The sequence below is a fragment of the Diorhabda carinulata genome, chromosome X (genome assembly GCF_026250575.1).
Source record: "Diorhabda carinulata isolate Delta chromosome X, icDioCari1.1, whole genome shotgun sequence".
Lineage (NCBI taxonomy): Eukaryota > Metazoa > Arthropoda > Insecta > Coleoptera > Chrysomelidae > Diorhabda > Diorhabda carinulata.
The window spans coordinates 36,154,099-36,180,579 of NC_079472.1; the positions used below are offsets into that span (position 1 = coordinate 36,154,099).

A 26,481-nucleotide genomic window follows, 5' to 3' on the forward strand; every position below is an offset into this window, starting at 1 on the left:
TAAAATGATCTATGCTTATATGAATACATTGCGGACTATTTTAAAAATTTCCGTGTGTACATTATGGAAGACAATATTTAACCAGTTATTATAATTAACAAACCACAGTTACTGAATTAACAGGCTGATTTAAATTGTTAATCGTGAGGAGATACTAAATTGAGGGACAAATATTTCCACCATCACATTAATTTATTTGCAATTACTTCAGTACCAGTCTTTTTTCGCAATTATGGATTAAAAAGGAATCTTATTTCAAAGAAATTCTTAGGTAGATACAGTACGTATAATAAATTTGTTGATTGACTTCTGGTCCTGCTCTCTTTTAAACTCATTCTATAGATTATTTTATAGGATATAAAGGTCAGGACTCTGCTGGTCACTTCATAACAGTAAATTCTTCCCCATTCAGGTATTGGAAAATTAATGCACTATAAAACCAACGTATGACATAACATTATTAGCATTTTCTGGATGTATCATTGAATGGTTTGATTGATTTTCTACTTATTCGAAAACAGTACCTTTCATACGCTCGCTTTACAAATAAATAAGTATTATGAAGAAGTTTCTTTGGTGAAATTCATGTAATAAACCAAAACATAAAACTGGTTGGAATAGGGTAGTTGATGACGGTTATAAAGGAAAATGATGAACAGTGAAACATATAAAAAGAATATTTTTTTATTCATATACATTTTCGAGAAAATAATTTTAAAGCAATAAACAAAGTTTACAATTTCATCATTTTTGGGATAAAAAATAATTTACAAATTAACCTAAATTATGCAAACCCAAATTCTACCGCAATGCAACTAAAATTAAAGCTCTTTAATTTACAATGAAACATATTTATTCTTAGACTAATATTTTATAAACTCCGAAACAAACAAAAAAATTACATTTACAACACACTTTGGTCTTATAGTACATCGAAATTTTTTTAATAGGCGCTCGAGTTGAATATTTTCATTTCCCTACTTTTTACAAACTGAAACATCACAGTCAATGTCTTGAAATTAAAAATAAAGAAAAATAAAGCAATATATAAATATGTAATTTAAAAAAAAACAAACTATATATATATATATCCTTAATTTAATAAAATAATTTCGATGTAATATGGAAATTTTTAAAAGAACTAAGCATCCTTCTTAACAATTTCGATAAGTTCGTTTACCGATTTACTCAATAATCGTAAGTCGTCTATGGGTCCGAAAGACATTTCCTTTTTAGTTTCTTCTGAACTAGTATTATCACAAGAAGTACTTTGAGTTTCTGTATCACTATCACTTTTAGTTTTACTAACAGTAGATTCGCCAGAAGCGCTTTCTTTTGTCGAAGAACTCGAATCGGCTTCTTCTTTTGAATTATTTTTATTGGGCGCTTCATCGCATTTATCTAGAAATAAAAAAATACCAGCATCAAAATAGGACAATTTAAAATTACTCTTAAATATTTCTCGTAAAATAAGAAATACAATTCGTTTGTTGGTTTAATTTCCTAACAAACCATTACTGCACCAACAGCACAATTACATTGTCTGGTCTTTTGATATGAACCAGCAATGTAATGAAGGCTCGAAGGACCAGACACACTGAAATTGTGTCTGGGGTGTAATGGTTCCATACCAGTAGCTATTAATATTTTTGGCTGTAAATGTGAGATATATTATGTATATCTTTAATGTAATTCATCAATGAATTTATTGAAATAATATATATATTTAATATATATATAATATTTATTGAAATAATATAAAATGTCAATATTTACCATCTAATTCAAATTTGAGTATCTCCAATTTAATGCTACTCTGTACTTGTTTGAGAGTAGCAAGTAATAAGGGTGGAGGGACTGCTTCTGGACTATTATATACCAATATTAAAGCCCTAATATCACCTGTAAGTCGTTTGGCCATTTTTAAAACATTTAAAGAACCAACTTGCTCGCTTAGCGATACAACAGTGTTGTCTATCATAGTTAGTGTTTGTTCGGTAAGGACGTGGGCAGATACCTAGAAAAGATCCATTTTTCAAATATATTCTTATAAATGAAGTCATTTTTAAACTAGTAATTGTCATCTAATCAATATCTAGTTTTTGTACTCCAACAGTGTAGTATGGAGTGGAGAATCCACTTTTGAAGTATTTCTTGATTCCATTTTTTACAAAGAAAATTAAGTCTAAGTCATACATAATTCCATACATTACTCAATCATGTTGTTATGGATATTGTTTAGAAAAATCTTCAAACATTTGCATTTCGATTAGGTATTTTGTTTGAACTTACTTTGGGAAAAAATACAGTCAAAAACTCATAAATAATATCTACATTCAAGGCGGGTCTTTCATCTAACAGTACTGCATCCACGTAGTCCACAAAATAGTTACATGTTGTTAACATGTTTATATACTTTCGATCAATATTCTGAAAAAATATAAATTAGCTTATTTTATTTATAGTAGGGTGAATATGTTCTGTTTTAATATTTTTTAATAACTTTTTTTGTAATTTTAACCACTATTATAGAAAATGCAGATATTCAACAAAATATGTACAAGAGAAGTTTGAAAAATAATCCAAAAAATAATTATAGGGCGTATTTTCCTCCTCCGAGTGTCAAATTCTGCTTGATTGATGTGCTTTGAATCTTTATTTCCTTTTGATTGAAAGCATTTCATATTTCCAGGAATCTAAGGGGTATCTCATATAAATTGTGAAATGGATTTGATGAAGATTACTTACAATCTGGGCTATATAATGGTCATACCATTGCTCAGATAACAATTTCCTCAAAGCTATTTTAGACGATTGGAGTCGAGTATTGTTATGAATGAAGAAAACATTTTCTGCTATAAATCTGTAAATCTGCACTTAGATTTTTATGTAACAAATGTTTGATTTTGAACTGGATGTCGCTAAATTGGTCTTTATTTGCATCAGTGACCTAGTCTTCTTTGATTTCTTTCTGTCTCTTGAAACATTTTTAATTCTCTAAATCAACAATAGTGGAATTTTTAATAGTGAAAAGTCTTCTCCAACTAACGTAATATCTGCAGCACAATCTTATAGGGCAAAATTATGATTTTTATGCAGATTGGTTTTAATTAAAATGGCATATTTAGATAAAATGATTCACAAATAAAGTATTGGAAGTTATCACTCTTTAAAAGGAGAGACAGAAACACTTAAGGATATGACTAAATTAAATCGAATATAATACAATTATAATTAAGAACATAAAGCACCTACCTGAGCTTTATAAATATCCAACCACAATTTTGGAAAATATGTGGAATGTAATGGTACAGCTTCAAAACCAACAATAGCGCTTAAATTAATCAGTACTTCAGGAACAGAATCATTATTTACAGCTAATCTAAATATCATATCTATGAAATCATGATAAGGGTTATAGAATTTATCCAATGCTAAATCATAATCCGGATCAACGCCCTGAAAAAAAAATAGAGTGAATATACAAAAATTTTACTAAATAAGTGTAATAAACAAAACAGTACATTAAATTTTGTACATTCTTACCCTGCTACATTCTAGTTGATTATGCGGTACTGTCATTTGTACCATAGGCCTTAAAGGTCTGGCCCCTCCTTTTCCCGTCAATAATGGTAGCGAGTGTCCTTTTCTTGGAAAATACGGTCCTAATGGAACTGCATCCTGACTGTCTTGAAAAGCCGAATGACAATGGGACAACAATGGTACCAGTACTTGCATAGTTTCTGCCGTCATTATCACAACAAATTCTTTAAGTACGTCTAAAATATAAGTTACATGAGATTATTATATAATATAAATTAATATTACAAATACCACGTATGTAAAAAAATTTGAAAGTTGCATCACGTAAATGCACTTTTCAAAATAATAAATATGAAATGTAAATAATTAAATGTTTAAGCACTAGCGACATATAAATGCGTTAAATTTAAATAGAAGATATCAGGAGTTTTCATCCCCTAGGCTCAGTTGAGGTTTGGCCGCCGTCACCCTGAGCACCACAAATTAATCTAACTATCAACCATACCATTTATTGTCAATTTGTGTGAACAGTGTTGTAAATAAAAACCTAATTCAAGGTTGAATGTATTTTCAAAGAATGTGAAATTTTAATTAAAATAAAAGGGGTGTATTGGATTGGGATACAAAAATGGCCAATTAAAAAATATAATTGGAAAAAAAATTAGTCTAATAGGAAAACCCACGCAACAGCAAACTAAACCATTAAAAATGGAAACAAACCCTTTTTAAATTAAAAAATACGGATAAGAAAAGATATTGCATTTTACATAATTCAATGACAATTTTTTCTTACCTATACACAAAGTTCTCATTTCTGGAGGATTATAGGTATTCAATAATGTAGCCAGTTTCCTTAGAACTTCCAACCAGTCTTTTGTAGCCAGTAAAATACCCCGAGCATCTTTACTGTCTCTATACAATCTTATACATTGCATGAGATCTTGCATTATGTTAAGAATGTCCAACATATCACCTACCACATGACATGCAGTAGCTTCGTGTAGCATCAAATGCAAATTTTGAAAACACTAAAAAAATATTTATTCAATTTTTTCATTTATAACAATTTTCAGAAGAGAAATTCGTGAAATAATACTGAAGTATTTCAAGACTGCAGTTCAACTAAATGGTAAATATTAAGTAGAACAAGAGATAAGTTTCAAAGCTATAATTTTTGCGTAATTATTAGTATTGTTAATATTTTAACAAATTCCAATAATTTACTATAACTGCCATCTTTTCTCATTAAAGTTATACAATACTGTGCTTCAATGACTCCATTCACTGCATATTATATTCATGAAAGAAAAACTTACTTCAAACACAATTTGTAAACCACCATTATAAACGACATAAAGTTTGTCATCATTCGTTTCTAATAATATCCTAAATGCTGAAATTAATGTACCCCAACTTGTTCTTCCATCAAGACACTGAAAAATTTGTATACATAATTAATATATAATGGAAGTAAACATATACAGTATTAAAAAATTTTTCATGGACATGGGAATATCAATGTAATGTCCAGTGAAGTTCCCACTTACACTTTCACTTTAGTGTATGTTTGCGAGGATTTGTCTTGTGACTACAATGGCTTTCATTAATTAATTTTAAATTACGATTATGAATAAAAGCCAATTTTTCTTAAACCTATTGTTTAGGGTTGAAACTATGGATTCAGAAAGACCGTCACAATAAGCTTGAGTTTAAAAATTGTAACGCCAGTAAAATCCAAACACTAAAAAATACTTTACCTGTAGGTAAGTCATCAATGTATTCTTTCTAAAACTATAAATTTCTCTCTGTTCTGCTTCTGAAGCGTCAGGATGTTTTATTACCATTAGTTGCATTAATTTAAATAATTCCTCTACAGCCTAGAAGAGAATCAATTTACATCCAATTTTGTTATTTGAATTAATATTTATATGTACCTGTGGATATTGAGTTGGGTGAGGAGTGATGTTTTTAAACGCCCATTGTAAATTTTGATGTTGGGCCAAACTTCTAGTAAAAGCTCTGGATTGTTGGCACATCATTCTAAGTAAACCATAGTATGCTGGTAACATGGCTCTATTATACATCACTATTTCTTGATCATCGTGATCCGCTCTAAAAATATGATTATAAAGAGATGGTTCTAAAGTAGATTATGATGTAATTTCGACATTTTCTTTTGTTATATTTTAGACACAAATGAATTTTACAAGAAAAAAATGTTAAGTTATTATCTTTTTAGTTTGGCTGTCTGATTTGTTTTTTCTGACCTTTTTTTATTTCATATATTTTCCCTGATTATAGGTTTTACTTACAAGATGTAATTAAATGCAATATTTTTAGTCACATGCGCGTTTTGGAGCATCAATTGAACATTTTCCGGACAGTCTGTACAAACGTGATTCCAAAATGCTAGTAAAGTCTGTTTATTATGGTAAGCTGGTATGGACGGTTCTGATAACTTTGGGTGAAATAAATGCCACAGCTGCATGAAATACTGTCCAAACTGAAAAATAAGTTCAATCCTATAAAATATATACAAGCATTCAACAATTTCATTTTGCAAAAAAAGTATTCCAAATAATTTATATCTAAAACTTTGTTACGGATATTATTGAGAGTAAATTCATAAAATTACTTTTACTAGTTTGCAGTAGATTCAAATGACTCACCATTAATTTCTCAGTCCTTGAAATGCAGCAATACATCATTAAAGCAAAGTAAGTAGTCAATTTCATAGTCCCATGTTGCTGCATATCGGTATAATGTTTGGCAGTTTGTAACAGTCTTAAGAGAGCGATATAAATTTGATGCAACACTGTTGTGGCCTCAGGAGATAATTGTGGCTCTCTATTTGATCTATGGGTAGCTCTAAATCCTTGTCTAAAAGGGGTACTCGGAACCAATGATACCAATAGGTAGCCTGCAGCTAGAAACAGTGATAACTTAAAAAATTATAGATCCTTTGCTATACTTTTTAGTTTTATAATTTAGATATTACTAAACAAAATATTAAAAGCAAAGTATTATTTGTTTATCAAAATTACACAATATTGTAAGAAAATTTAAGAAACAGAAATATCAGAGTGAAATCTTTAACATAATTGTGTAAGTTACACTAGAACGTCACGATAATTTATAATAATCTTAAATGTTCCATTGGATTCCCACTTCTTATCAGAGTATAGTGGGAACGTGTAAAAGAGAATGTCTTTTTTTCACGTTTACTTTCTCTAAGTTAAAGCGTCATGAGCTGAGATTGTAATCCTAAGAAATGTATATAAAATTTTGTCTCTTCAAACTACAAGCTATCTAAGAAATGTTTTTCAGATATCATCAGTTGCATGAGTTTTTTTAATTTGTAATTCTATTAAATTAGATAAAAATCAAAGCAAATAGTTAAACATTTCATGGAATTTCGAGAAAATTTCTTACAATACTCACATATTTATAATATACATGTACTCTAAGAATAAAAATAAGATAACTTACTGTTCCGCACTCTCTGATTATTATGAGCAATTAAAAAATGTTCTAGCCAAGAATCCATTGAGCCAAGTACCCAAGAGTGGACTAAACGATTCCTTGTAACTTGTAGAGCAAGCCAATCTAGTGCTAAATATGGACAGCATTCAGCGGCATCCCAAACTTTCTGAAGAACTAATTGTGTAAAACATGGTTGTTGGGATGAATTCTGAGCACTTGTTTCGGTGAGAAGTGTGAGAATTTTGAAAAATGGTTGACATCCCTAATAACACAAAAACCATATATATATATATATATATATATATATATATATATATATATATATATATATATATATATATATATATATATATCTACTATTGAAATTTAGAAAACAAAAAAACACACTGGATATTTTGAGTATTGGTATCGGTATGTAAAATAATGACCAGTGATAAATTAACTTACATAACTACTTTAAATATTTACGAATCTAGGAATAATTACAAAGATGAATGTGAATGAAAATATATAATACCTTATTAGTACCAACTATAATAAAAGTTTCCTATTTAAGAGGAAAGATGAGTCAAAATAAATACTATGGAAATAAAACAATATCTGAGAAGTGTGGATTGAAATAAATAATGGAGATCTTAGCAAAATAAAACAAACATCAATAATAGAAGAAGTGAATAAGAATCAGCTGAATTGGTATAGGCATGTAATAAAAACGAAGACAGATAGATGAACAATTAAAATAATAGAGACACTATTAAAAACGAAGAAAGTAATGGATTTTAATGGATAGATCATATAAAGGATGGAATAAAAAAGGAACAATTTTAGGATGATTAGAGAAGATAAAGGAAGAAGTGGGGACAATCTTCATGTAAAAGAAAAAGAGAAGAAGAATACAAACATTCTTACCTCAGAGTTTCTCGATATAGCCTGTGATATCATACAGATGATTAACTGCGCCAATTGATTATTCCCTCTACAAATTGAATGAATTAAGTTTCTAGTCTGTTGTAAATTGATGTTGTCCTTAATCTGTTGATAAAAAAATGTAAAACCTTTGCCACCAGCTATAGCTGCATAGTCTTTTTCGCTAAGTTGAAGTTTTCCGCTGGAATCTCGACTTTTTTCAACCAGTGACGCTATTAACGTAATCATTTTATCTAGAGAGGCAGGTTTATATTTGTCCGTTGGCATAGAAACTACTTCTTCTTCTTCTTCACCTTTGAAATAAATGAAGTTTCAAATAAAATTGACACTTGAATTTAATTATTTATTTTTCTCTCTAATCATATCATTATTACAAATGCAAAGTAACAAATATGAAAAACCCATTTTTAATTTTGATTTATAATTTTCACTTTAGAATTGACAAATATTCGCCTTTTTTCACTTTAAGAAGGGAAACATTAGTGAAAAAACTTTTACTGTACACCACAATTTGTGAGGCGAACTTTAACATATGTACCCACCTTCACTAACATCTACAAAATCGTTTGATTTTTGACCCAAATAAAAATGTATCATGGAATGGATAGCACCTACTGCTAACAAAAATTTTGATTCTTCCTCTCCCATTTTACTAAACTCATAAAGGAATCCAAAATATTCAGTGAGATGTTTCAAATGAGCTTTGGCGCCATGTTCCATTAAGGATAATAACGTTTTGATAAACCTAATAACAAAAAATAAAATAAACATAATCAGTCTTAAATTTGGGATTAAGAACTAATGGAGAAAATTTTACCTAGTAACACATGAAGCGTTTCCAATTTTGGCAGGATCTACATTTCCATTCTCCTCTTTAGTCCACTCTTTTCCATCTTCCAATTGAAGGTACAATTTCGAATGTGATTGTTTTAGTCGTTGTATTACATGAATGCAAAGCCGTTGGAACATCTGCCTCACCATCTGATTTGGACATTTTAGCAATACCTGTATGGGCCACCAAGTATCCTGTGCCATATGATCTAGGAACCATATGCACGCTTCTTGACAAGCGTTAAATTGTTTTGTGACTAGTTCTACCCATTGTACCATCGTCGGTTTTTCCTTGGCATGAATAAATGTTTCTAAGCAAAAATATAATCAAAACAAAAAAACAAAAAATATGCAACAACTGTTTTACCTATGAAAAATGTTGTAGAGAGCTGAGCAGCTTTTTGAGTGATATTCGGTTCTATTGGTAAAATAGTTTGAGGAATATAACCGCATATTTGCCACATGAAATTAAAGTACGTATGTTCGAAAATATTTTTATCTTGAATAAAATGCATATTATCCTGCCAGATCCAATCTTCTAATTCTTTACTGAGTTCAATGGTCATGGTCGGAGTGGGGGAACTTGCAATGTTTTCGCAGCTATCACCTGTCGTTGAAGGACTCCTAAAAGATAATATTTCCATTATTTAAAAAAAAGCTAAGCAAATCATAACAAAATTTTAGTTCTCAAAAATACTATATCCTTCACATCTATAATGAAAAAGAAAAGCACTCAAGGTACATTGGGTTTCCCATCACAAACAAAGTAGTGGAAGGTGTAGCCTGTTTTTAATTTGACCCAAATATATTTTGAATCTAGTGATTCTACAGAAACTAGTGATAATACGATTTTCCACCAGAATTTTTATGGAACATACCACAAATTGGAAAACATTTTTTAAATTAATTATATCCTTACCTTTGATTATTAGGTTCAGCAATAGGACACCTTTCATAAAATAACATGTAAGCACTATTAGTCTTTTCAAAACTAAAATCCATAAATTTATCTGTGACACTATCGTATGTCTTACTAGTCATTTCTCCTCCGAAACATTCAGCTGCTATTTGATTAGGATCAAATGGTTTAACTTCAGCATCATTGAAAAGAAACCATTTGTCTCTTGAACCGGCAGTACGATCTTTAATAAAACTATAGTAATGACCACCATCGGCTGTACCTATGAAATATATTATAATAATATACCTACTGGAGAATTGTAACTTTTACAGTATTGGAAAATATACTAAGCTTATGATTATACATATAAGATTCATAACCAGCTCTGGTTCAATTTACCAGTGCAAATTTATGTAGGTTTCAAAAAAAGAGCAAAAAGTTGTATGTCAAATCCAATAGCTTTGAGGTTTATTGTGAGCAAAATACAGATCTTGTTGAAATCGTGAATTGTCATAAACAAACAAATTAAAATTTAATTAACAAAAGCAAACGGAGTTCTAAGACTTTCTCACAAATTTCCACTCCACTCTCATATATTTTGTATAATGTTTTCCAATACTGCGAATAACAGCAATTAAAACTAGATGAATAATAAACATATTGTGACCTCATACAATAGAATAGAATAATATATATATATATATATATATATATATATATATATATATATATATATATATATATATATATATATATATATATATATATATATCTTACCTGTATGAACTGTTACCCCTATAAGATCATATTCATACTGTTCATTTTCGGTGTTTTCATTATCATTATTTTTCTGTTTATCCTCTTGGTAATGTTGAGTCATTAACTGTTTTTCTACATACCCCGCCATGTTCAGTCTCAATGGGAAGGAAAAGTGTGTATTGACCTTTTCTTTGAGCATCGTCAACATATTAAAAGTGTATCGCATTGTATTGAAACATAAAATGTGTGGTAACTTTTTAAAACATGCTCGTTTTTCCGCTCTCACTTTCTTTCCACATTGAGAACAAGTATACATGTTATCACCTTCGAGTGTATCTTTCACGGTTACTTCGTCTAAAGATTCGTAGAGATTTCGCATGTCGGCTACTTGACATCTAACAGTGTAAAATTCTTCTAATGTCCTACTCACGTGATCACAGTCTAAAGAAACTACATTATTGCTTAGAGTACCGCAAAATAAATTTTTAATTACTTCTTTTAAGGCAGGAGTCATCTCTTCTAGTTTACTAACCTGTAAATAATAGTAATAATAGTAATAGTAGTTTTCTTGTCTTATACAAAATTAACTAACCAAATCTATGAAAAATTCAGCCATATCTTTTTGTTCAGCCGTATTCAGTGGTTGGTGATCCATCGAATACACTTTGCAGAAACTTCTCGGATTATAAGCTTTCCTTTCACTCTCTAGTAAATAAGCAAACATTCTTTGAAGTTCCTTAAGAGTAGGTTCGTGTTTTGCTTGTTCAGTATTGGCAGCTAAGATGGAAGCTCTGGTTTGAGGCATCATATAGAGATGTTGCATACAAGAAGCCATATAACATGTTGCTCCCAAATTTGTTAAACCTACAATAAGTATTGCAATTACAACATAAATATAGCCAGAAAGAAGTATTCAGTATTTACCGACATAGCCACACTCTGATCTACCGTCTTCGTGAGGCCAATAATCCCAAGGATAAGGTGAATTCGGTCCTGGTTGGTGCTGTTTCAACAATTTTTCATGTAGTATCGCGAATGTTTCTGGAGAGCCTTTTACTAATTCTACCAATAAATCGAAGGCAGATGTTCTGGACCTGGGAGATTTGCATTTAGGAACATGTCGTAGTTTTGGGTTCGGTAAGGCAAAAAGAAAATCAAACACCTAAAAACATTTTTTTCATTCCATAAATTTACCACAAGGCATGCACAATCCCTTATAATCTATGTACACAAATTTCTATATGTTTGATGTTAGAATTATAATAATAAATTTTAAAAATGTGTTACTTATTTACCTCACATAACAATTCTTGACCCAATTTGCTCGATTGAAAAGCCGGTTTGTGTTTAAGTAGATTTGTCATTAAATTTAATAAACCAATCAGGCCATCATCATCCACAGTTTGGTGTCGTGTTTCGAGATAATCTCTAGATAAAATTGACCTTGCGATCTTTTGTGTTAATTCGTTTATGTCTATTACACAATTTTGAGGATCATCAAGACTTTCTTTCACCAATTCATCTGGTAAACTATCAACTAGACGAGATACTAGCCAGAAATAATCACGACAAGCGGGTCCGTATGGTTCTTTTCCTTCTTCAGGAGCTTGTAGAGCCTAAAAATATGCGTTATTAATTGAGATACAGATTAGGAGTACTATTTGTTAGTCATTGATTTCCAAACTTAGGATTTTTTTATCTTGAATAAAATAAAAATAACAATTTTAATGTTGTACAAAAATGAGCTACCAGAGATTACGAAAGTCATTACAACTATTTGGCCAACACATGTTAATGATAAATAGCTGAGTTTCATCAAAAGCTCTCAGAACCATAACAAATGCATACATCAAACCATACTCTACACATACTTGAGCATAATATGTTACCTCCATCTTTTGAGGTCTCATACTTTCGGCAGTCTCCAAATATAGTAATAATTGTGATAACATTGGAGCTATAAGACTATTTTCAATAGGTTCACGACTAGAAGAAACTCCTAGACACAATCTATAAATTGCTGAGCAAACTTCTCGTCTTACAGCTGGTTCTGGATCTTCCAATACCTAAAAAAATTTTATCAATTACAAAAATGTTTAATTTGTCTAAAAGTATGTATTAAATCCGCTTTCTTCAAGAACATTTTTATTTGTAACACATAAATAGATAAAATAACTGAAGAAATCACACCTGTACAATGATTGTCAAAATTGACACAACAGCTTTTCACTCTACATTGCCAATATATGTTTTAGATGTAATTTTAAAGATTAACCGGAGTTACAAAAGCCTCTTGGTCATTTGAATGCAATACTTTAATCTATTTACGGCAGTTACTTTGCAAATTTAAATATTTCAACTGATCATTGGTTTTATTAATGAAAAACAGATAAGAAACAATGTGTGTGTGATATTTACAATACTAGTAAATAATATTTTGCATAAAAATGATAATGAAGCATACCAGTCTTTGCAACCAATCTGAAAAATTACTAGATTGAAACAACTCCACCCGAGCCTCTTCGCAGCAATGTAACCAAGATACTAACAAAACCATCGCATAGTGAACCACTTGAGCTCTTCCCCAAAATCCTGTTTTATAGTGATTAACGTCTTTAGGTCTTGACGCTTCTTCTAAAATACTCGTTATTTGTGCCAGCATAGATTTAGTGTCTATTAACGCCAAAAAACAATCGTTTAAGTTGGGGATTATTATTTTTTCATTGCGAGATTTTACTGTATCTTGAGATGTAGATTCAACTCCCAAATGGCAAAGAATTTTAAGTAGTGAGGCGAGACAATCTTGTTGCCAGTCTGAACAATCAGATCCGTCCCTTTGAAGAATACCTAAAAGAAAACAGTTGATTGTAGCAATATTCAGAGATACACTAAGATAAAGAAAAGTTAGAACTTAAGGTTGATATGTGGAATTTGTTTTAGTATACAATATGATTAATACGAGTGGATTTTTATATATTATTCGTAACTAAATCATAGATAATTACCAGACATGAAAATATCAAACAAATGGCTTAAGCCACCATGTTTGACAAACTTTCTGGTCCACGATTCCTCATCTCCATCACCTTCATCCGTATATTTTCCTTGATACATTTTTGCACTTAATGATTCAACAATATATAAAGAATACATAAGTTTTTGTGCACTAGACGGGTCTAATAATTCAGACAAGGGTATGTCCAAATACTTAAAACCACGTAATAGTTTAGGACTAGTTGGAAGTAAACTTAGGATGTCCCATACTCTTCTACTAAGAACTTGTGCCTTTGTATGCGGTAGATGACGCTAAAACACAAGTTTTTGGATAAATGATAAGAGCTATTGAGATTTTGGTTGGTTTTTCTTTCTATAAAGTGTCTTCAAAGATTTCACACAATAATTTTAATGTCAAAAGGTAATATTTCATTATATATAATTATAACAACTTACCCCTCCTTTAATTTGAATTTTCATTGAACTTAATGTGTGCATTAAAGAAAATAGTTGTTCAAAGTAATTTGGCTGCAATAATAGTAGTGTAGGCAAACATTCTCTAGGAGGAGGTGGATGTAAAGAAGGAGCATCCATAAATTCTCGTTTTTTCATATTTCTCGACATACCCACCGAAATGTAGACAATCTAATAACCAAATAAAGATTGACTATTGATAATAAAATTCCTATATTTCAAATATAATATGTTCAGTTTTAATTTTGATAGATAATATTACCTGATTATCTTTAAAGCCCATTTCAGCTAAGGTTTTTTCATCACAGTCTATCGTCACTTCTTGGCCTTGTGTTATTATTCTTATCCATGTTTCCCCGGGTTTAGTTTTACTTTCAGCAGAATCTCCTTTCATCTGGAAGAACAACTAACAATTAATATTAATACCTATAGATGTTAGTCCTGAGAGAATACAAATTTATTAATGTATAATAAAAATTTGTGTGCCAATGAGGCTTATCGCCTAGAGGTACTGGTGGAGTGAGGTCTCTGAAATGTCATGCAGAGGGAAGAAACTCTTTCCTTCAGAAACTACTTTTTTTGGAATAAACTGAACTGCATAACACTGAGGCACATTTGGTATTTTTTTCAATTGCACCATTAAGTTTTTAGAAAATATTTAAATGTTGTTAAGCACGTATTAATTACTTTTGAAATTCATACTCAAATACCTCACTCGCTGATGGCACCAACTAGTTAACATAAAAACAAATTAAAAATATAACATTTAGATCCGACTACATAATGTGTAGAATTAATACTTATTTTATTAACTTACTTGTTGAATTCCCTCACACCATTTGACAACTTCCGCTCTGAGTTCGGCTATATAGTCGCTATTAAATAAATCCAACAAACATCTTTCGGAAGAGCTCCCTGATTGTACAACTAACCTGATAGGAGTGCTGGGACGATCTCCTAATGAAGCTGAATGACTACCTATACCCTTACCCTCAAGTGCCCATTTTCTTAAATGAAAAGCATACCTAGGAAAAAACAACTAATTATTAAATGAATAAATAAAAAAACATTTATAACTTCAAATAGTGTTTGATTACCTTCTTCGAAAAGTTTCAATGTGCGTTTTCATTAATAGCAATGCTCGTTGAATACAGAGTAAAGAAGCTTCTTCTGCACCAGTACTGCTAGCTATCACATCTTCAGAAGCTGCCTTTAGATGTGTCATACACTGCCAGACAAATTGACCTTCATGTTGTAAATTATACCCCATGTAGTAACTATTTATGTACTGTATTGCCGCCATGCTTACTTCTAAAATTTATATTGTCGACGTTCAAAATTAATACTTCTCTAATTAATAATATTGATCATTATTGCCACATAATTCAAAATTTACCTGTATTAGAAGCCTTCAAAGCTATTTTCCACATGTGATCCATTCCGACATTTTGATTTTCCTTCTTGTTATCGTTATCATTAGTTAGTAAATTATTCAAACTACATAATTGTTGAAATAAACTAAGGCAAATCATACTAAATTTTTCCGGCGGTAGACTTGGTAAGTGGTGGATGTACAGCCTTCGTAGAGCTTCGATTTTAAGAGCGTGCAATTCTGTAGTTTTGGTTTGGGATAAAAGCCAACTAAACAATTCATCTGAACATTCAGGATCGCGGGCTAGACATTCCCATAAGGTATCAACTTGATCAATAGTTAACCTAAATATTATTCAAATTAACACTAAAATCTATAAATTGAAAACATTACATACTAATAACTGAACCATATTTTTAAAAATACAGGGTTTATTAAAAATCAAACAATACTTTTATTTATGAAAAAATGAACAATTAATGTTACACTATTTAGTACAGTGAGTCATCCATGTTTCTAATTACTGCTGCTTAAAAGTATACTTAAAATCAGGTTTATTATTTATCTTGATCCATCTGACACCATGGAGGAAGTAAGGCTCAAATTGTCACACCTGTATTCAATGGGTTAATGTCAGTAGTTTTTGTGGGCTAAGCTAGAGTTGCAATTTTCATTTTCTGATAGTAGTTTTGTACTACTAGCCACTTGAACAAAATTCCTCTAATGTAGAGGAGGCATATAGTACCATATGTGTAACCAAATATTGCCACCTGTATCAACAGAACGCCAGGATATTGATACACTCTCTTACAATAATTATTATTTATTGGACAAGATTATGACGCATCATTAAATAAAATATTGTCCAGTTGACGTTCTTTTCCACTTTTGGGTAAAACAGAGATGGTACGCTAAGCTAAGCTGGGAAGTAAATTTTTTTGCATATCTTGACTAATGCTGTAATTACAACTACGGGAAAATTCTTGCTACAGTACAATTATTTTTGCTATTATGGGCCATCTTAACTTATAAAACTAAAGTGTACCCTCTATCAAAGTACAGCATCAGTGTAACAAAACTTTGAAGAGATATCAAACACAAATATACGTTTACATCACTGGCATCAACTTAAAAATTTGAGATACTTATTTTTTCCTTTCAAAAAACTTTGCATTAATTGTGAAGCACAATGCAATGTATTTTTATTGCATAACATTTCAAAGAAATATTTTATCAATAACTTAGATTTTGAGTCAAAATTCGATCACTAATATATTTGAAAATTTCACTTACTTGAAATTATTGGGAGACACAACCGGTGAGAAAACTGCAGATAGAAAGTGCAGTCTAACTTGAACTTGCATTTGATGAGTGTACATTGGCAGCGATTTACTGGGATTGAGAGTATACACTTTCAAATTATTAAAAAAGTGCGTCATCATGTGATGTTGCCTGTCTGCCCAATGTGTTACATGATGCATATCAAGACCTCGAAACGATGTTAGTAGTTTTGGCAACATCCGTAATGATACAACTACAGACCTGAAATGAGAATAGACTCATAAGCAACTCAATATTTCAAAAATAAACTATATTGAAATTATAAATATTAATAACATAAATTGTATAAAGATTTATAGATGTTAATAAATTTGTTACACTTACATGTTATTGGCAAGATTATTCAAGCAACCTTCAATAAACTTCATTCTTATTTCTTTATCAGGAGTATAACAAATTAAATTACACAATGTCTTTTCTGCTTCTAAGGCTAATCCTTCTCCTAATTGACATATCTTGTCGTCCTGTAGTAAATCCCAAAGCAACGTATTTCCAGGCTGACAAACATTATCAACTTTAAAACAAGCCGATAATCTTAAATCTGCACGAACCGGAGTTTTTTCTGGAGGATGATTGAACACATGCAAATTCATACCTGCATGTTCTGTTAATCTGGCAAGTTCATCTTCACAAACGGAATCTTCTCCATCAAAATCTGCCATGTTCTTCTCGGATTTATTGCTCATGCGTGAAGAATAGCTGCCTTCACCGTCACCTTCTACTTCTGCTTCTTCTCCACTTAACATTTCCAAAACATGTCTAAATTATAGTGACTATTTCAACCCCTTATCTTGGGGAATCTGTCCTGATAAATGAAATGAAATACGGAGGAATTTCGAGAAATATATTTCATTTGATTTATCATGTATAAATTATACATATAAAAAGTAACTAAATAGGAGGTTCCTATAATGTAAAAAAACAAATTCTAAGGCTGTATATCAATAAATAGCATTAACAATTTTAATTAAATGCCTCAAACGTTTTATCAAAAGTAATCATTCAAAAGAGATAACAAGTCTTAAAATGGAAAATAAATATTAGAGTCTAAACAAAATGTTATGTCTTCTACCTTGAGTGCCTATTCATGTGTGTTTAGGTTCTGGGTACCTCGATGTTGTACGCACTAGATTTAAAAATATAGTTAGCTAGATGTGGCAGTTTATAAGTGAATTATCATTCATAAGAATAAGATAATATCAATATTTCCAATTATTCATTACTGGTTTTTAGCAATGTAAGTTATCAGAAAAAAAATTTTGAAGAGAAAAAATATTCTGATTCTCTGTTAATTTTGAGAATCTATTCTTACAATTTTATTAAATAATTTGACTTCTTAGTGTGATCTCATTATAATTCCTTATCAAAGACAAGTGCTTGTGAATACAGTAAAAGTTCCTTATTCGTGCTTCCTTCAATCGCGTTTTCACTATTCGCGGAGTAAAAAAATGTAACCCAATTCCTATATTCGCGGCTGAAAATGTCTTTATTCGCGGATCTAATAAGTACATATATAATAATAAAAGGATTCCAATAGGTATCCAACCCAATTTCCTTTGTAAATGCTGTCAAATGGACTAATAAAAAAGTAAAATATATCGCCGCAATCTGTGTTTTTTAGAATGTAAATAAACAGATTATGAAGTACATATACATATTTTAAATGTTGCTGTTCCGTTGTAAAAGTCGCTTTGCATGCTTTTCGTCTTTCACATTCGTTATAAAAATTGTGATCGAGGACGAGATGGATTCGAGCAGATAGAATCAAGTGACATTCAGGAATTGCTTGAATCGCAAGATGAAGATTTGACTGAAACCGACTTGGAGGAAATGTTAAATTCACAGCCTATTGAAGAAGAGGCTTCAACAAGCACTGGAAACGTGACATTTAATTTTAAAAATCTTAGTGAAGGTTTAAGAATGGCAAATGAGCTTTGCGATTTCTTTATGAACATTGATCCATCTATGGAACAAAGTCTTATTTTTAAGAGGCAAATTGCTAATGCGACTGCTCCGTATCAGTCTGAATTGAAGGAGCTTTTAAAAACTGCCAAGCAAGAGAAAATTACAAAATTCTTCAAACCATTGCCTAAGCCTAAAGATAATTAATCAAAATGTTCAAAAACTTAAATAAAATTGATTTTTTTATATATTTATTTTGTCAGCTAGGAATGTATCCCCCATAATCCTATACAAATTACCATTCCGTATTCACGGTTTCTGTGTTCGCGGCATATTTTTGGAACATATACCCCGCGAATATAAAGCTTTTACTGTAGTTAAAAAAAGTAAAAGTCTGTTGAGATATGGTAGAATAGAACATCTGAGGTATCAGACAACAACATTCCCATAAAATTTCAAGTGATCGTGCATTATTTATCTCACAATCAATTTCTTATCGAAAACTTTTCCTAAAACTCAACCCTCTCAAAGTACCTATTTTCAGTCAGAGAATTTTGTATTTTTCTGACAGATAAACACAAAATAAAACTAAGTTACAATGAAATAATAATGAACACCTATATATTAGTGGAATATGACCTTAAAATAACCTTAATTTGTCCCTTTTTTCCATAAAACTTCGATAACCAAGTTATCGTTTTCAGAGACTGAAGGTAAACTTCTACCTTCAGTCTCTGAAGGGTTATCGAAGTTTCATGTTGTAAGAAAATTATTCGTAGAGCAACAATAAGAATTTAAATAGACAGTTCTTAGGATTAGATTAAATTTACAATTGGAGCTTTCTTTAAGTTGAAACCTCTTTTGGGCACAGGTTAATACTCTCCTTAAAAGTTACTTTTCCATCAATAATAAAAATAAACTCATTCACCAAAGGAAATATATTAAAAATATTTTATTTCTATGTAGGAGAGTGGCAAAACTTATTAAAAATATTGAACGAAATACAGCATATATATAAAAAAAATGTTGAAGTATTCATATGAAAGTAAAAATAAATTATTAGACACAATACAAATTAAAATATAAATTTTTGAACATTATCAGCTACAGTTGAAGTTGAATACTAAAATGTGTCTTTTCCCAATTATTATCTTCCTCTTTGGTCCTCTTCAATTGTGCTCCTGATGAGCTGAGTAATCAAAATTTGAATCCTTATAACCTCGATGACATGAATATGTTATTTTTTAACACTCTCATATATAAAAATGGAAAATAATTTCACTTTTTCTTCATATTCTAGCAGTTTTATCTTTCATAATGAAAAAACTACAAGCCCATTTCTTCAAGTGTTTACAAAATCAGAAGTATCAAATATTAATAATGAAACCTGGCAAACAACTGTAAATAATTGGCATCATCCTAAATGTAATTCCAGAACACCAGTTTCTCCTTTCAATGCCATTAAATACATGCAGAAGTATAGGAGAAAATTTTTCTTTACATGTTTTTTGGATCTTAGCCAGGCAATCAGCAATATTCAACATTACATATATAGAATTAATAATTTGCTGACCAAATCAGCTCATAACTTGAATCAGAAAAGTGATACTCACTCAAACTATTCATGTAAATCAATACAGAATAAAATTTTTATGCTTGTTTGACTACTAGAATATGCCCATATAATTATTTTGTCAAATTCCTTCTACTTACTTAGACTTTTCAATTTGTACATACCCTGATGTTGAATGTATTGCTAAAAAATTTGGACAAGCTCCCTCTTTTCCTAATTCACTACAAGAAGAACTTTCTTCTAAATATACAGCTTGCTTCACATTTACATCAAGGTTATTAATTTGAGATACGTGAACATTGTGACTAATAATCTTCAAACGATCTTTTATTTCATGGTCACTATCAACCTCCACGTCGTTTAGAGCGTCTATGGCCGATATCCTATGGATTCGTTTGTGATTCCCTGTTTGAAAAAAAATTATCATTACATATAAAAGTACACTCTTTAATATCACTATTCTATGGTTCTGGAAATTTTGTGTTTCATAATCTAATTAAACATGAATATTATACATTTGCTAATGAACATATAGACTCGCCTTTTTGCCTTTTGGCTCTACTTTTTCTCAGCAGTTTTCTTCTTTTTCTCAACTTTGAAGGAGAATCCTCAGTATCAGCTTCATCCTGAGAACTACTAGATGGCATATTTTCGTCAACTTCCGGTAATATGTTAATATTTGACTGATTTTTTTTCCTCGGAAGTGTTCTTTTTTCAGTTTTATTTTTACCTTGTCCAGACCATTTTGCATCAGGTGATGATTTTATACTTATTCCTAAGAATTTATTAAAAATATCTGTTACAATGTCATAAATACAAACATTTTTTTTTTCGAAACTTTCAAATTCTCAACTAATAATGTTCCAAACACAATTATACTATCTGTTCTTTGTCGGATATGAATGGAAGGTTCGAAGGACCATACAGTGTTAAAACAGTGGTAGTAAAAAGGGTTTTTAGCATGAATATCACCAATAGTTCCAGAGATTTCAGCTTAATCTTTCAGAGTAATAGGTCTTTGATATAAAGTATATATTTGCAACAATAAAATACCATATATATTTATTGCTAAGTTAATTTATTGTCTTGAATATGTTATGTGCAATAAGTAATGGAACAGAAAAATATATTTCTGACTAATAGTTTATAAATGGTATTTTTGTTATTAGTTTTATTGTTCCATACAAAAATTTCTGGTTGCTTTGAATTGTGAAAGTATTTTGCATATTGTATTCAATAGTGAGCATTTGTTAACTAAAATTTACAGAAATTCTAAACAATATATAATTGTTGTAGATCTATTATGAGTATATTACCATCTAGTTCTGAATCTGTACTACTTCCATTACAGTGCACTCTTTCTATAACCTGTTTACGAGCTAATTTGCAAGGTGGAGGACCGCTATTATCAACTACGATTTGGCCATTTTCATCTTCATCAATTTCTACTCCATCTATATCTTCACTTTCACTTTTCCGGCTCTCGGATTGCGCTGAACTTTCCCCCTAAAAAAAATATGTGATTCACTTAGATGATGTAAGAAAGACATGTTTATAAATCTGGTATTCTTATTCTTCTGAGATTCTTTTTAAATTTACACTAAACAATTTAAAAGACAAGAACCATTGAAATATTTATAATATGTAAAAATTTTTATATTTGTAAATTATCAGGAAGTAATAAAATCACAGTATGGATTATATATATATATATCAGATAAAGTTTGACACTTTGTAAGTTCCTCATTTTATACCCAAAAACTTCCTGCACTCATTCAAGTGCGGTTTAATCACTTGGGCAAGCCTCACAACTTGCCTAATGACATCAAAAGGTTCAAGCCAAAGCATCTAATCAGCTTCTCCAAAGCATTTGGTAACGTCAAGTGGGGCAGGACGGGCCTATTAGAAGGCCTATGTGCTCAACGGCCCCTTGGTCGCCCACAATTAACTATGAAGTATGAAACCAAAAACTTTTTGAAATAAGGAAGATGCAGTTGTAAAAAGACTACATCTGATTTGGTAAGATCATTTTTATACCAGATTTGTAGTAAAGAAAACTTATAATATAATTATACTTACATGTTCTTCTTCAGAGTTACTGGGATCGAGACTAACACTGTTTTCAGAAGATGTGGTACATTTATGTAAGGGTATACCTGCATTTGAAGCAGCCACATTGATAAGACCTATTTCTGGGGCACCACCTCCTCTAGACCAAAGAGCTTTTATCAAAGCTGATGCAAGATACAATGTCTAAAAAAATTGAAATGCAAATAAGCATATTTAAAATCTAAATGTTTTTAATAATCTCAATTAAAACTTGAATCTGTTAATTAATAATAAGAAACAGTTATGAAAGTTAGAAGCACATAAAAGCTGGAAATGTAACAAGTTTTAGTGTCCAACAGATGAGCATAGTTAAAAGAAAACAGACTTAAATAAATTTTCAGGATTCTTCTAAACCATTACTATGTACATGATATTAAATAAGAGAAGTGATTTTAAAAATCATACAATCACCATCTTGATAGGATAAAAATCCAACTTATAAGAGTCAAATGGAATACATTATTATATAATAGTCAACCACTTATAATAAAATATAGAGTAAAAGGAGTACAGACAAGCTGGGAACATTGGAAGAAAACAGCAAGGACATTAAAAAGTTTTTCATAAAACCATAAAAAATGAAAGATAATAGAGCAGAAAAAAAAAGTAGAAATGCTAGCAGATGATAGTAAAGTAATACAAAGTTGGAAAGAATATTTAAAAATTTTACTGGACATAACTCTTATGAAGAAAATGTTGAAGAAACATAAAATTTAGTTACATGCCGGCGGGAGATACTCAATCGGCACAATAAAACATAATAATTTGAGCAAGAGCAACAATTAGGCTGATTAACGATTTACTCGCCAGACAAGGATCAGCAAAACAACAAATAGACCCAGAACCCATTCGTGGTGTAGCCAAATGTGTAGTTAACACATATGTAGTCTACTAGCAAGAAAAACATGAAAATAGATGCAAACATTTGGCATATCACAAACTAAGGCACTTGGCACTGCATCTCTGACCAATCAACTGCTCCACTTGTCCCGCTACATTAGACCAGACATGGTCATCTAAGACTCTTCCTTCATACTATCAGGATCGATCCGGAGTGCCGCTGATGCATGGAGGAGGAATAAACTGCACACCACATCATCAGTAAATGCCCAGCATTCCATGTCGAGGTTCAAACACTTGAACTATGAGTGAATCTGTCTGGTTTCATTCAATTTGATTTCGATACAATGGATTTTTTGGAAGTACGTAGTATATCTCCAATCTTTCAACTTTATTTTATTGACACATTGCTGACTATTGAATATATTTTAAATCGAGAGAATTAGAAAATATTTATATTATTATACATTTTGAAGAATAAAACTTACTTGTTCAGTGTGATCTTTAGGTTCAAGTTTAGTTAAGAGGCTGTATAGATGTAGAGTAGGTGCAGCTGCTAAATGTTTCACAAGTCCTGGCAACAAGTCGTGGACAGGTTTTGAGCAATGTTTTAATTGTGCTGCTGCCCAAATTACATCCATATGTTCACAAGTTATCCTTCCTTCCATCGCAAGGAAATTTAGGATTATATGACTTTGTTTAATTACCTAAGAATAATTTAAATATACACATACACATTAGTATTAACAAGAAATTGTGATGATTGTGCTATTTGGATGATGTAATACATTTTAGATTAAGAAATCTGTTTTCCAGATATAAACCTGCATATGTTATCTTGGGCATTTTTTAATCTAATATTTCTCTTTTTTTACATAAAACATGAACAAACCTCTACATGAAGATTCGGTCCAAATATATGAGAAATTATACTATTATTTATTAACCAATCTGCCATTTGTCTTGGAGCTGCTTCAGCTTCAGGCAAAGATTCTCCAACACATATTTCTGCCAATAAACCAATTTGGTTATTTATCTGCGTTATTCCTGCTAGTCTCATCGTTAGTGTACTTGAGATGAAGTATTTAAAAGCCAGATCTAGACCATCTATGTCAAATGCTACATGTGAGTCTAGAGGATCTTTGATAGCATTCCACATGAAATCTACATAAAAACAATAAAACATCCATGATTAGACTGGAGTCATGTATTTGGGAAAGAAATTGATTTTACCTGCCATACTTTTTATTGTTGTTGTGCGAAGATCTTGATCTGAAAGCTTGCACATGTACCTTAGAACACATGATCTTAATGGCACTAACATTGACACCATACTTTTGTAATTCATCCAAAGTTTTAAATTGCAAACTAAAAAGAAATGTGGTTTAAAATTCATTTAATTATGAATAATATGCAAAAATTTTAAATTATATATAAACTAACAATTTATTTCATTTAAAAAAGCTTTCAACTTTTGCTCTAGTTGCCATGCAATTTACAAGCAACCAAATTTCAGTCAGAATAAACTTTCTCATTTTTCTGGGGAAAAACTTACTGTCTCGTTATTCATGATTTAGTTATTAGAATTTATTTATTTCACTTTTAAAATTGTGACAAGCAGCCCGAAAAGGTTTGATTAGATGCAATTGAAAACAAGCAATATTTTGACTTTGCATGAAATTACATGTTGCACCAAGTAGTCTTTAAAAAGCAAAATATTTGAGTCTTAAATTGTGAAGGAGATAGCAACATGTTTTGTAGAAGCTGATAAAAACAGTGCCATTTCAAACTGAAAATTGATTGTGTGGGTATTGATAAAAAAGTGATGATCTCCTATAAATAATATAATAAAAAATTAACTCACCTATTGATATCATAGCATGTGCAGTAGATATTGGTAATAATTCAGGAGATAATTGAGTGAAGCAGGTAGTCATTGCCAACAATCCTCCCAACTTGCAAAACCAACTAACATTTTTCAATAAATAAATAGGAATTTCAGAATCATGTAAATCACAAAATAAATTTAAATTTTGTATTTCTTGTTGGGTTAATTCATCCAACTTTGCTTGAATTGTATGCTTATAAGCTACATATAAAGGAAAATTTAATAAAAATATTTTTGCAACCAGTAATAATAATTTATCACGTTCTAAAACCTCCGGATTTTCTTTTTCATCCTCAGGATTTTTAACTGTTTTAGCATCTTTATTTTTCTGATTATTTTCAGATTGTTTATTGCCTTCTGTGGATTTTTCTGCCAATGTTTTCAATTGACTAGCTGCCATATATATTAGCCCTTGTGTAATATAACTGAAGCGTTCAAGATTTTTTGGATCTCTGTAGCAGCACATACATTGTCTGAAACATATGTCATAGTGTGAAAGTATTGATATATTGTTATTTCATGTACTACAAGGTTTAAATTAAAAAAAGTATATGTGAAAAAATCAATATATAACAATTACAAAATAGACATTCTTTCATTTTCAATATTTTAGTAATAATGCAATTTGAAGTCATTACTGTCACAGAATATTTATAAGTAAAGGCAGGTTTTAAAAAACTATTTTCAAAATTGAAAAATTTGGTCATATCAAAATATAAAGTGATTTCAAATAAATTTCTTCTAAGTTATTATTACCTCGCTGGCCAAGTCTGAGCATAAACATAAACAGTATCCACATCTCTGCCTGTTAAAATAGGTTGTTCACTGCTTTCCGCACAAAATTGAGCTTCATCTAAAACGTATATCGTGAAATTTATATGAATTTAATATCATAACATTTTATTTTGTACTAAAAAAATCCCGAATATTGTAAAAAGGTAATTTCTGCTTACATGAAACTAGCAATTGTAGAAAATCGGAGCATGCATCACACATTTTGAATGTTGTATATGAATTTCTGTCGACTTTTAGCCTAAAAATAATTTATTTTGAAGTTGCTTCATACATATATCCACTATTTTGTTGCATTCTATATCATCAAAATATTTTAATACCAAACGTCCACCATATTAAAAACGTACATAATAGAAATGTCAAATTAATTACTGACAAATGACATAATCAACTAGGCATTTTTACCTGAATTCCATAATATACTGACTGATGCCAAATTGTAATAGTTAAAAAATTAAGTAGTGACCATATCGTCGAATGTGTACCTATTAGTGGTAATTTTTTTAGTAGTATTAATTATAAAAAAGCATTTTAAGAAACTAAACAATGCATCTCATCAATAAAAGAAATAGCTAGTCAATTCAACATGCCGGACAGTATAATTCGAAAAAATGAACAGTACGGCGTCGATTCATGACTTCATTACCGGAAGCCAGTATAAAATATTTTTATTATACGGTACACCATTGCTAAAAAATTGTCAAAATATTCGAATATGAAGAAACATAACGAATAGTTTGTTATTTTAT

General features: G+C 30.5%; 1 protein-coding gene across 3 annotated transcripts; it reads right to left on the minus strand.

The window, feature by feature from the left end:
• Positions 1-662: 662 nt before the first annotated feature.
• LOC130901374 (ubiquitin carboxyl-terminal hydrolase 34) lies at positions 663-26,091 on the minus strand. Of its 3 annotated transcripts, none has more exons than XM_057812717.1 (41): positions 25,891-26,091; positions 25,694-25,790; positions 24,914-25,410; positions 24,283-24,417; positions 23,942-24,213; positions 23,538-23,756; positions 22,180-22,353; positions 21,417-21,606; positions 20,642-20,875; positions 20,265-20,505; positions 16,950-17,363; positions 16,578-16,826; positions 15,309-15,628; positions 15,010-15,223; positions 14,730-14,937; positions 14,175-14,306; positions 13,895-14,083; positions 13,450-13,750; positions 12,909-13,291; positions 12,316-12,510; positions 11,740-12,060; positions 11,369-11,606; positions 11,037-11,308; positions 10,463-10,976; positions 9,704-9,965; positions 9,152-9,408; positions 8,771-9,095; positions 8,496-8,698; positions 7,936-8,246; positions 7,033-7,288; positions 6,213-6,469; positions 5,856-6,046; positions 5,478-5,655; positions 5,301-5,420; positions 4,860-4,976; positions 4,337-4,571; positions 3,547-3,779; positions 3,256-3,459; positions 2,293-2,430; positions 1,777-2,017; positions 663-1,401 (listed from the first exon to the last, which is right to left on the minus strand). In XM_057812717.1, exons 1-41 carry the CDS (start codon positions 25,931-25,933, stop codon positions 1,142-1,144), a joined length of 9,840 nt encoding a protein of 3,279 aa, XP_057668700.1. In that variant the 5' UTR covers positions 25,934-26,091; the 3' UTR covers positions 663-1,141. The 3 variants fall into 3 exon arrangements, with proteins under 3 accessions (XP_057668700.1, XP_057668699.1, XP_057668698.1); XM_057812716.1 differs by having other exon boundaries at positions 12,334-12,510; positions 16,950-17,384; XM_057812715.1 differs by having other exon boundaries at positions 16,950-17,384.
• Positions 26,092-26,481: the final 390 nt, after the last annotated feature.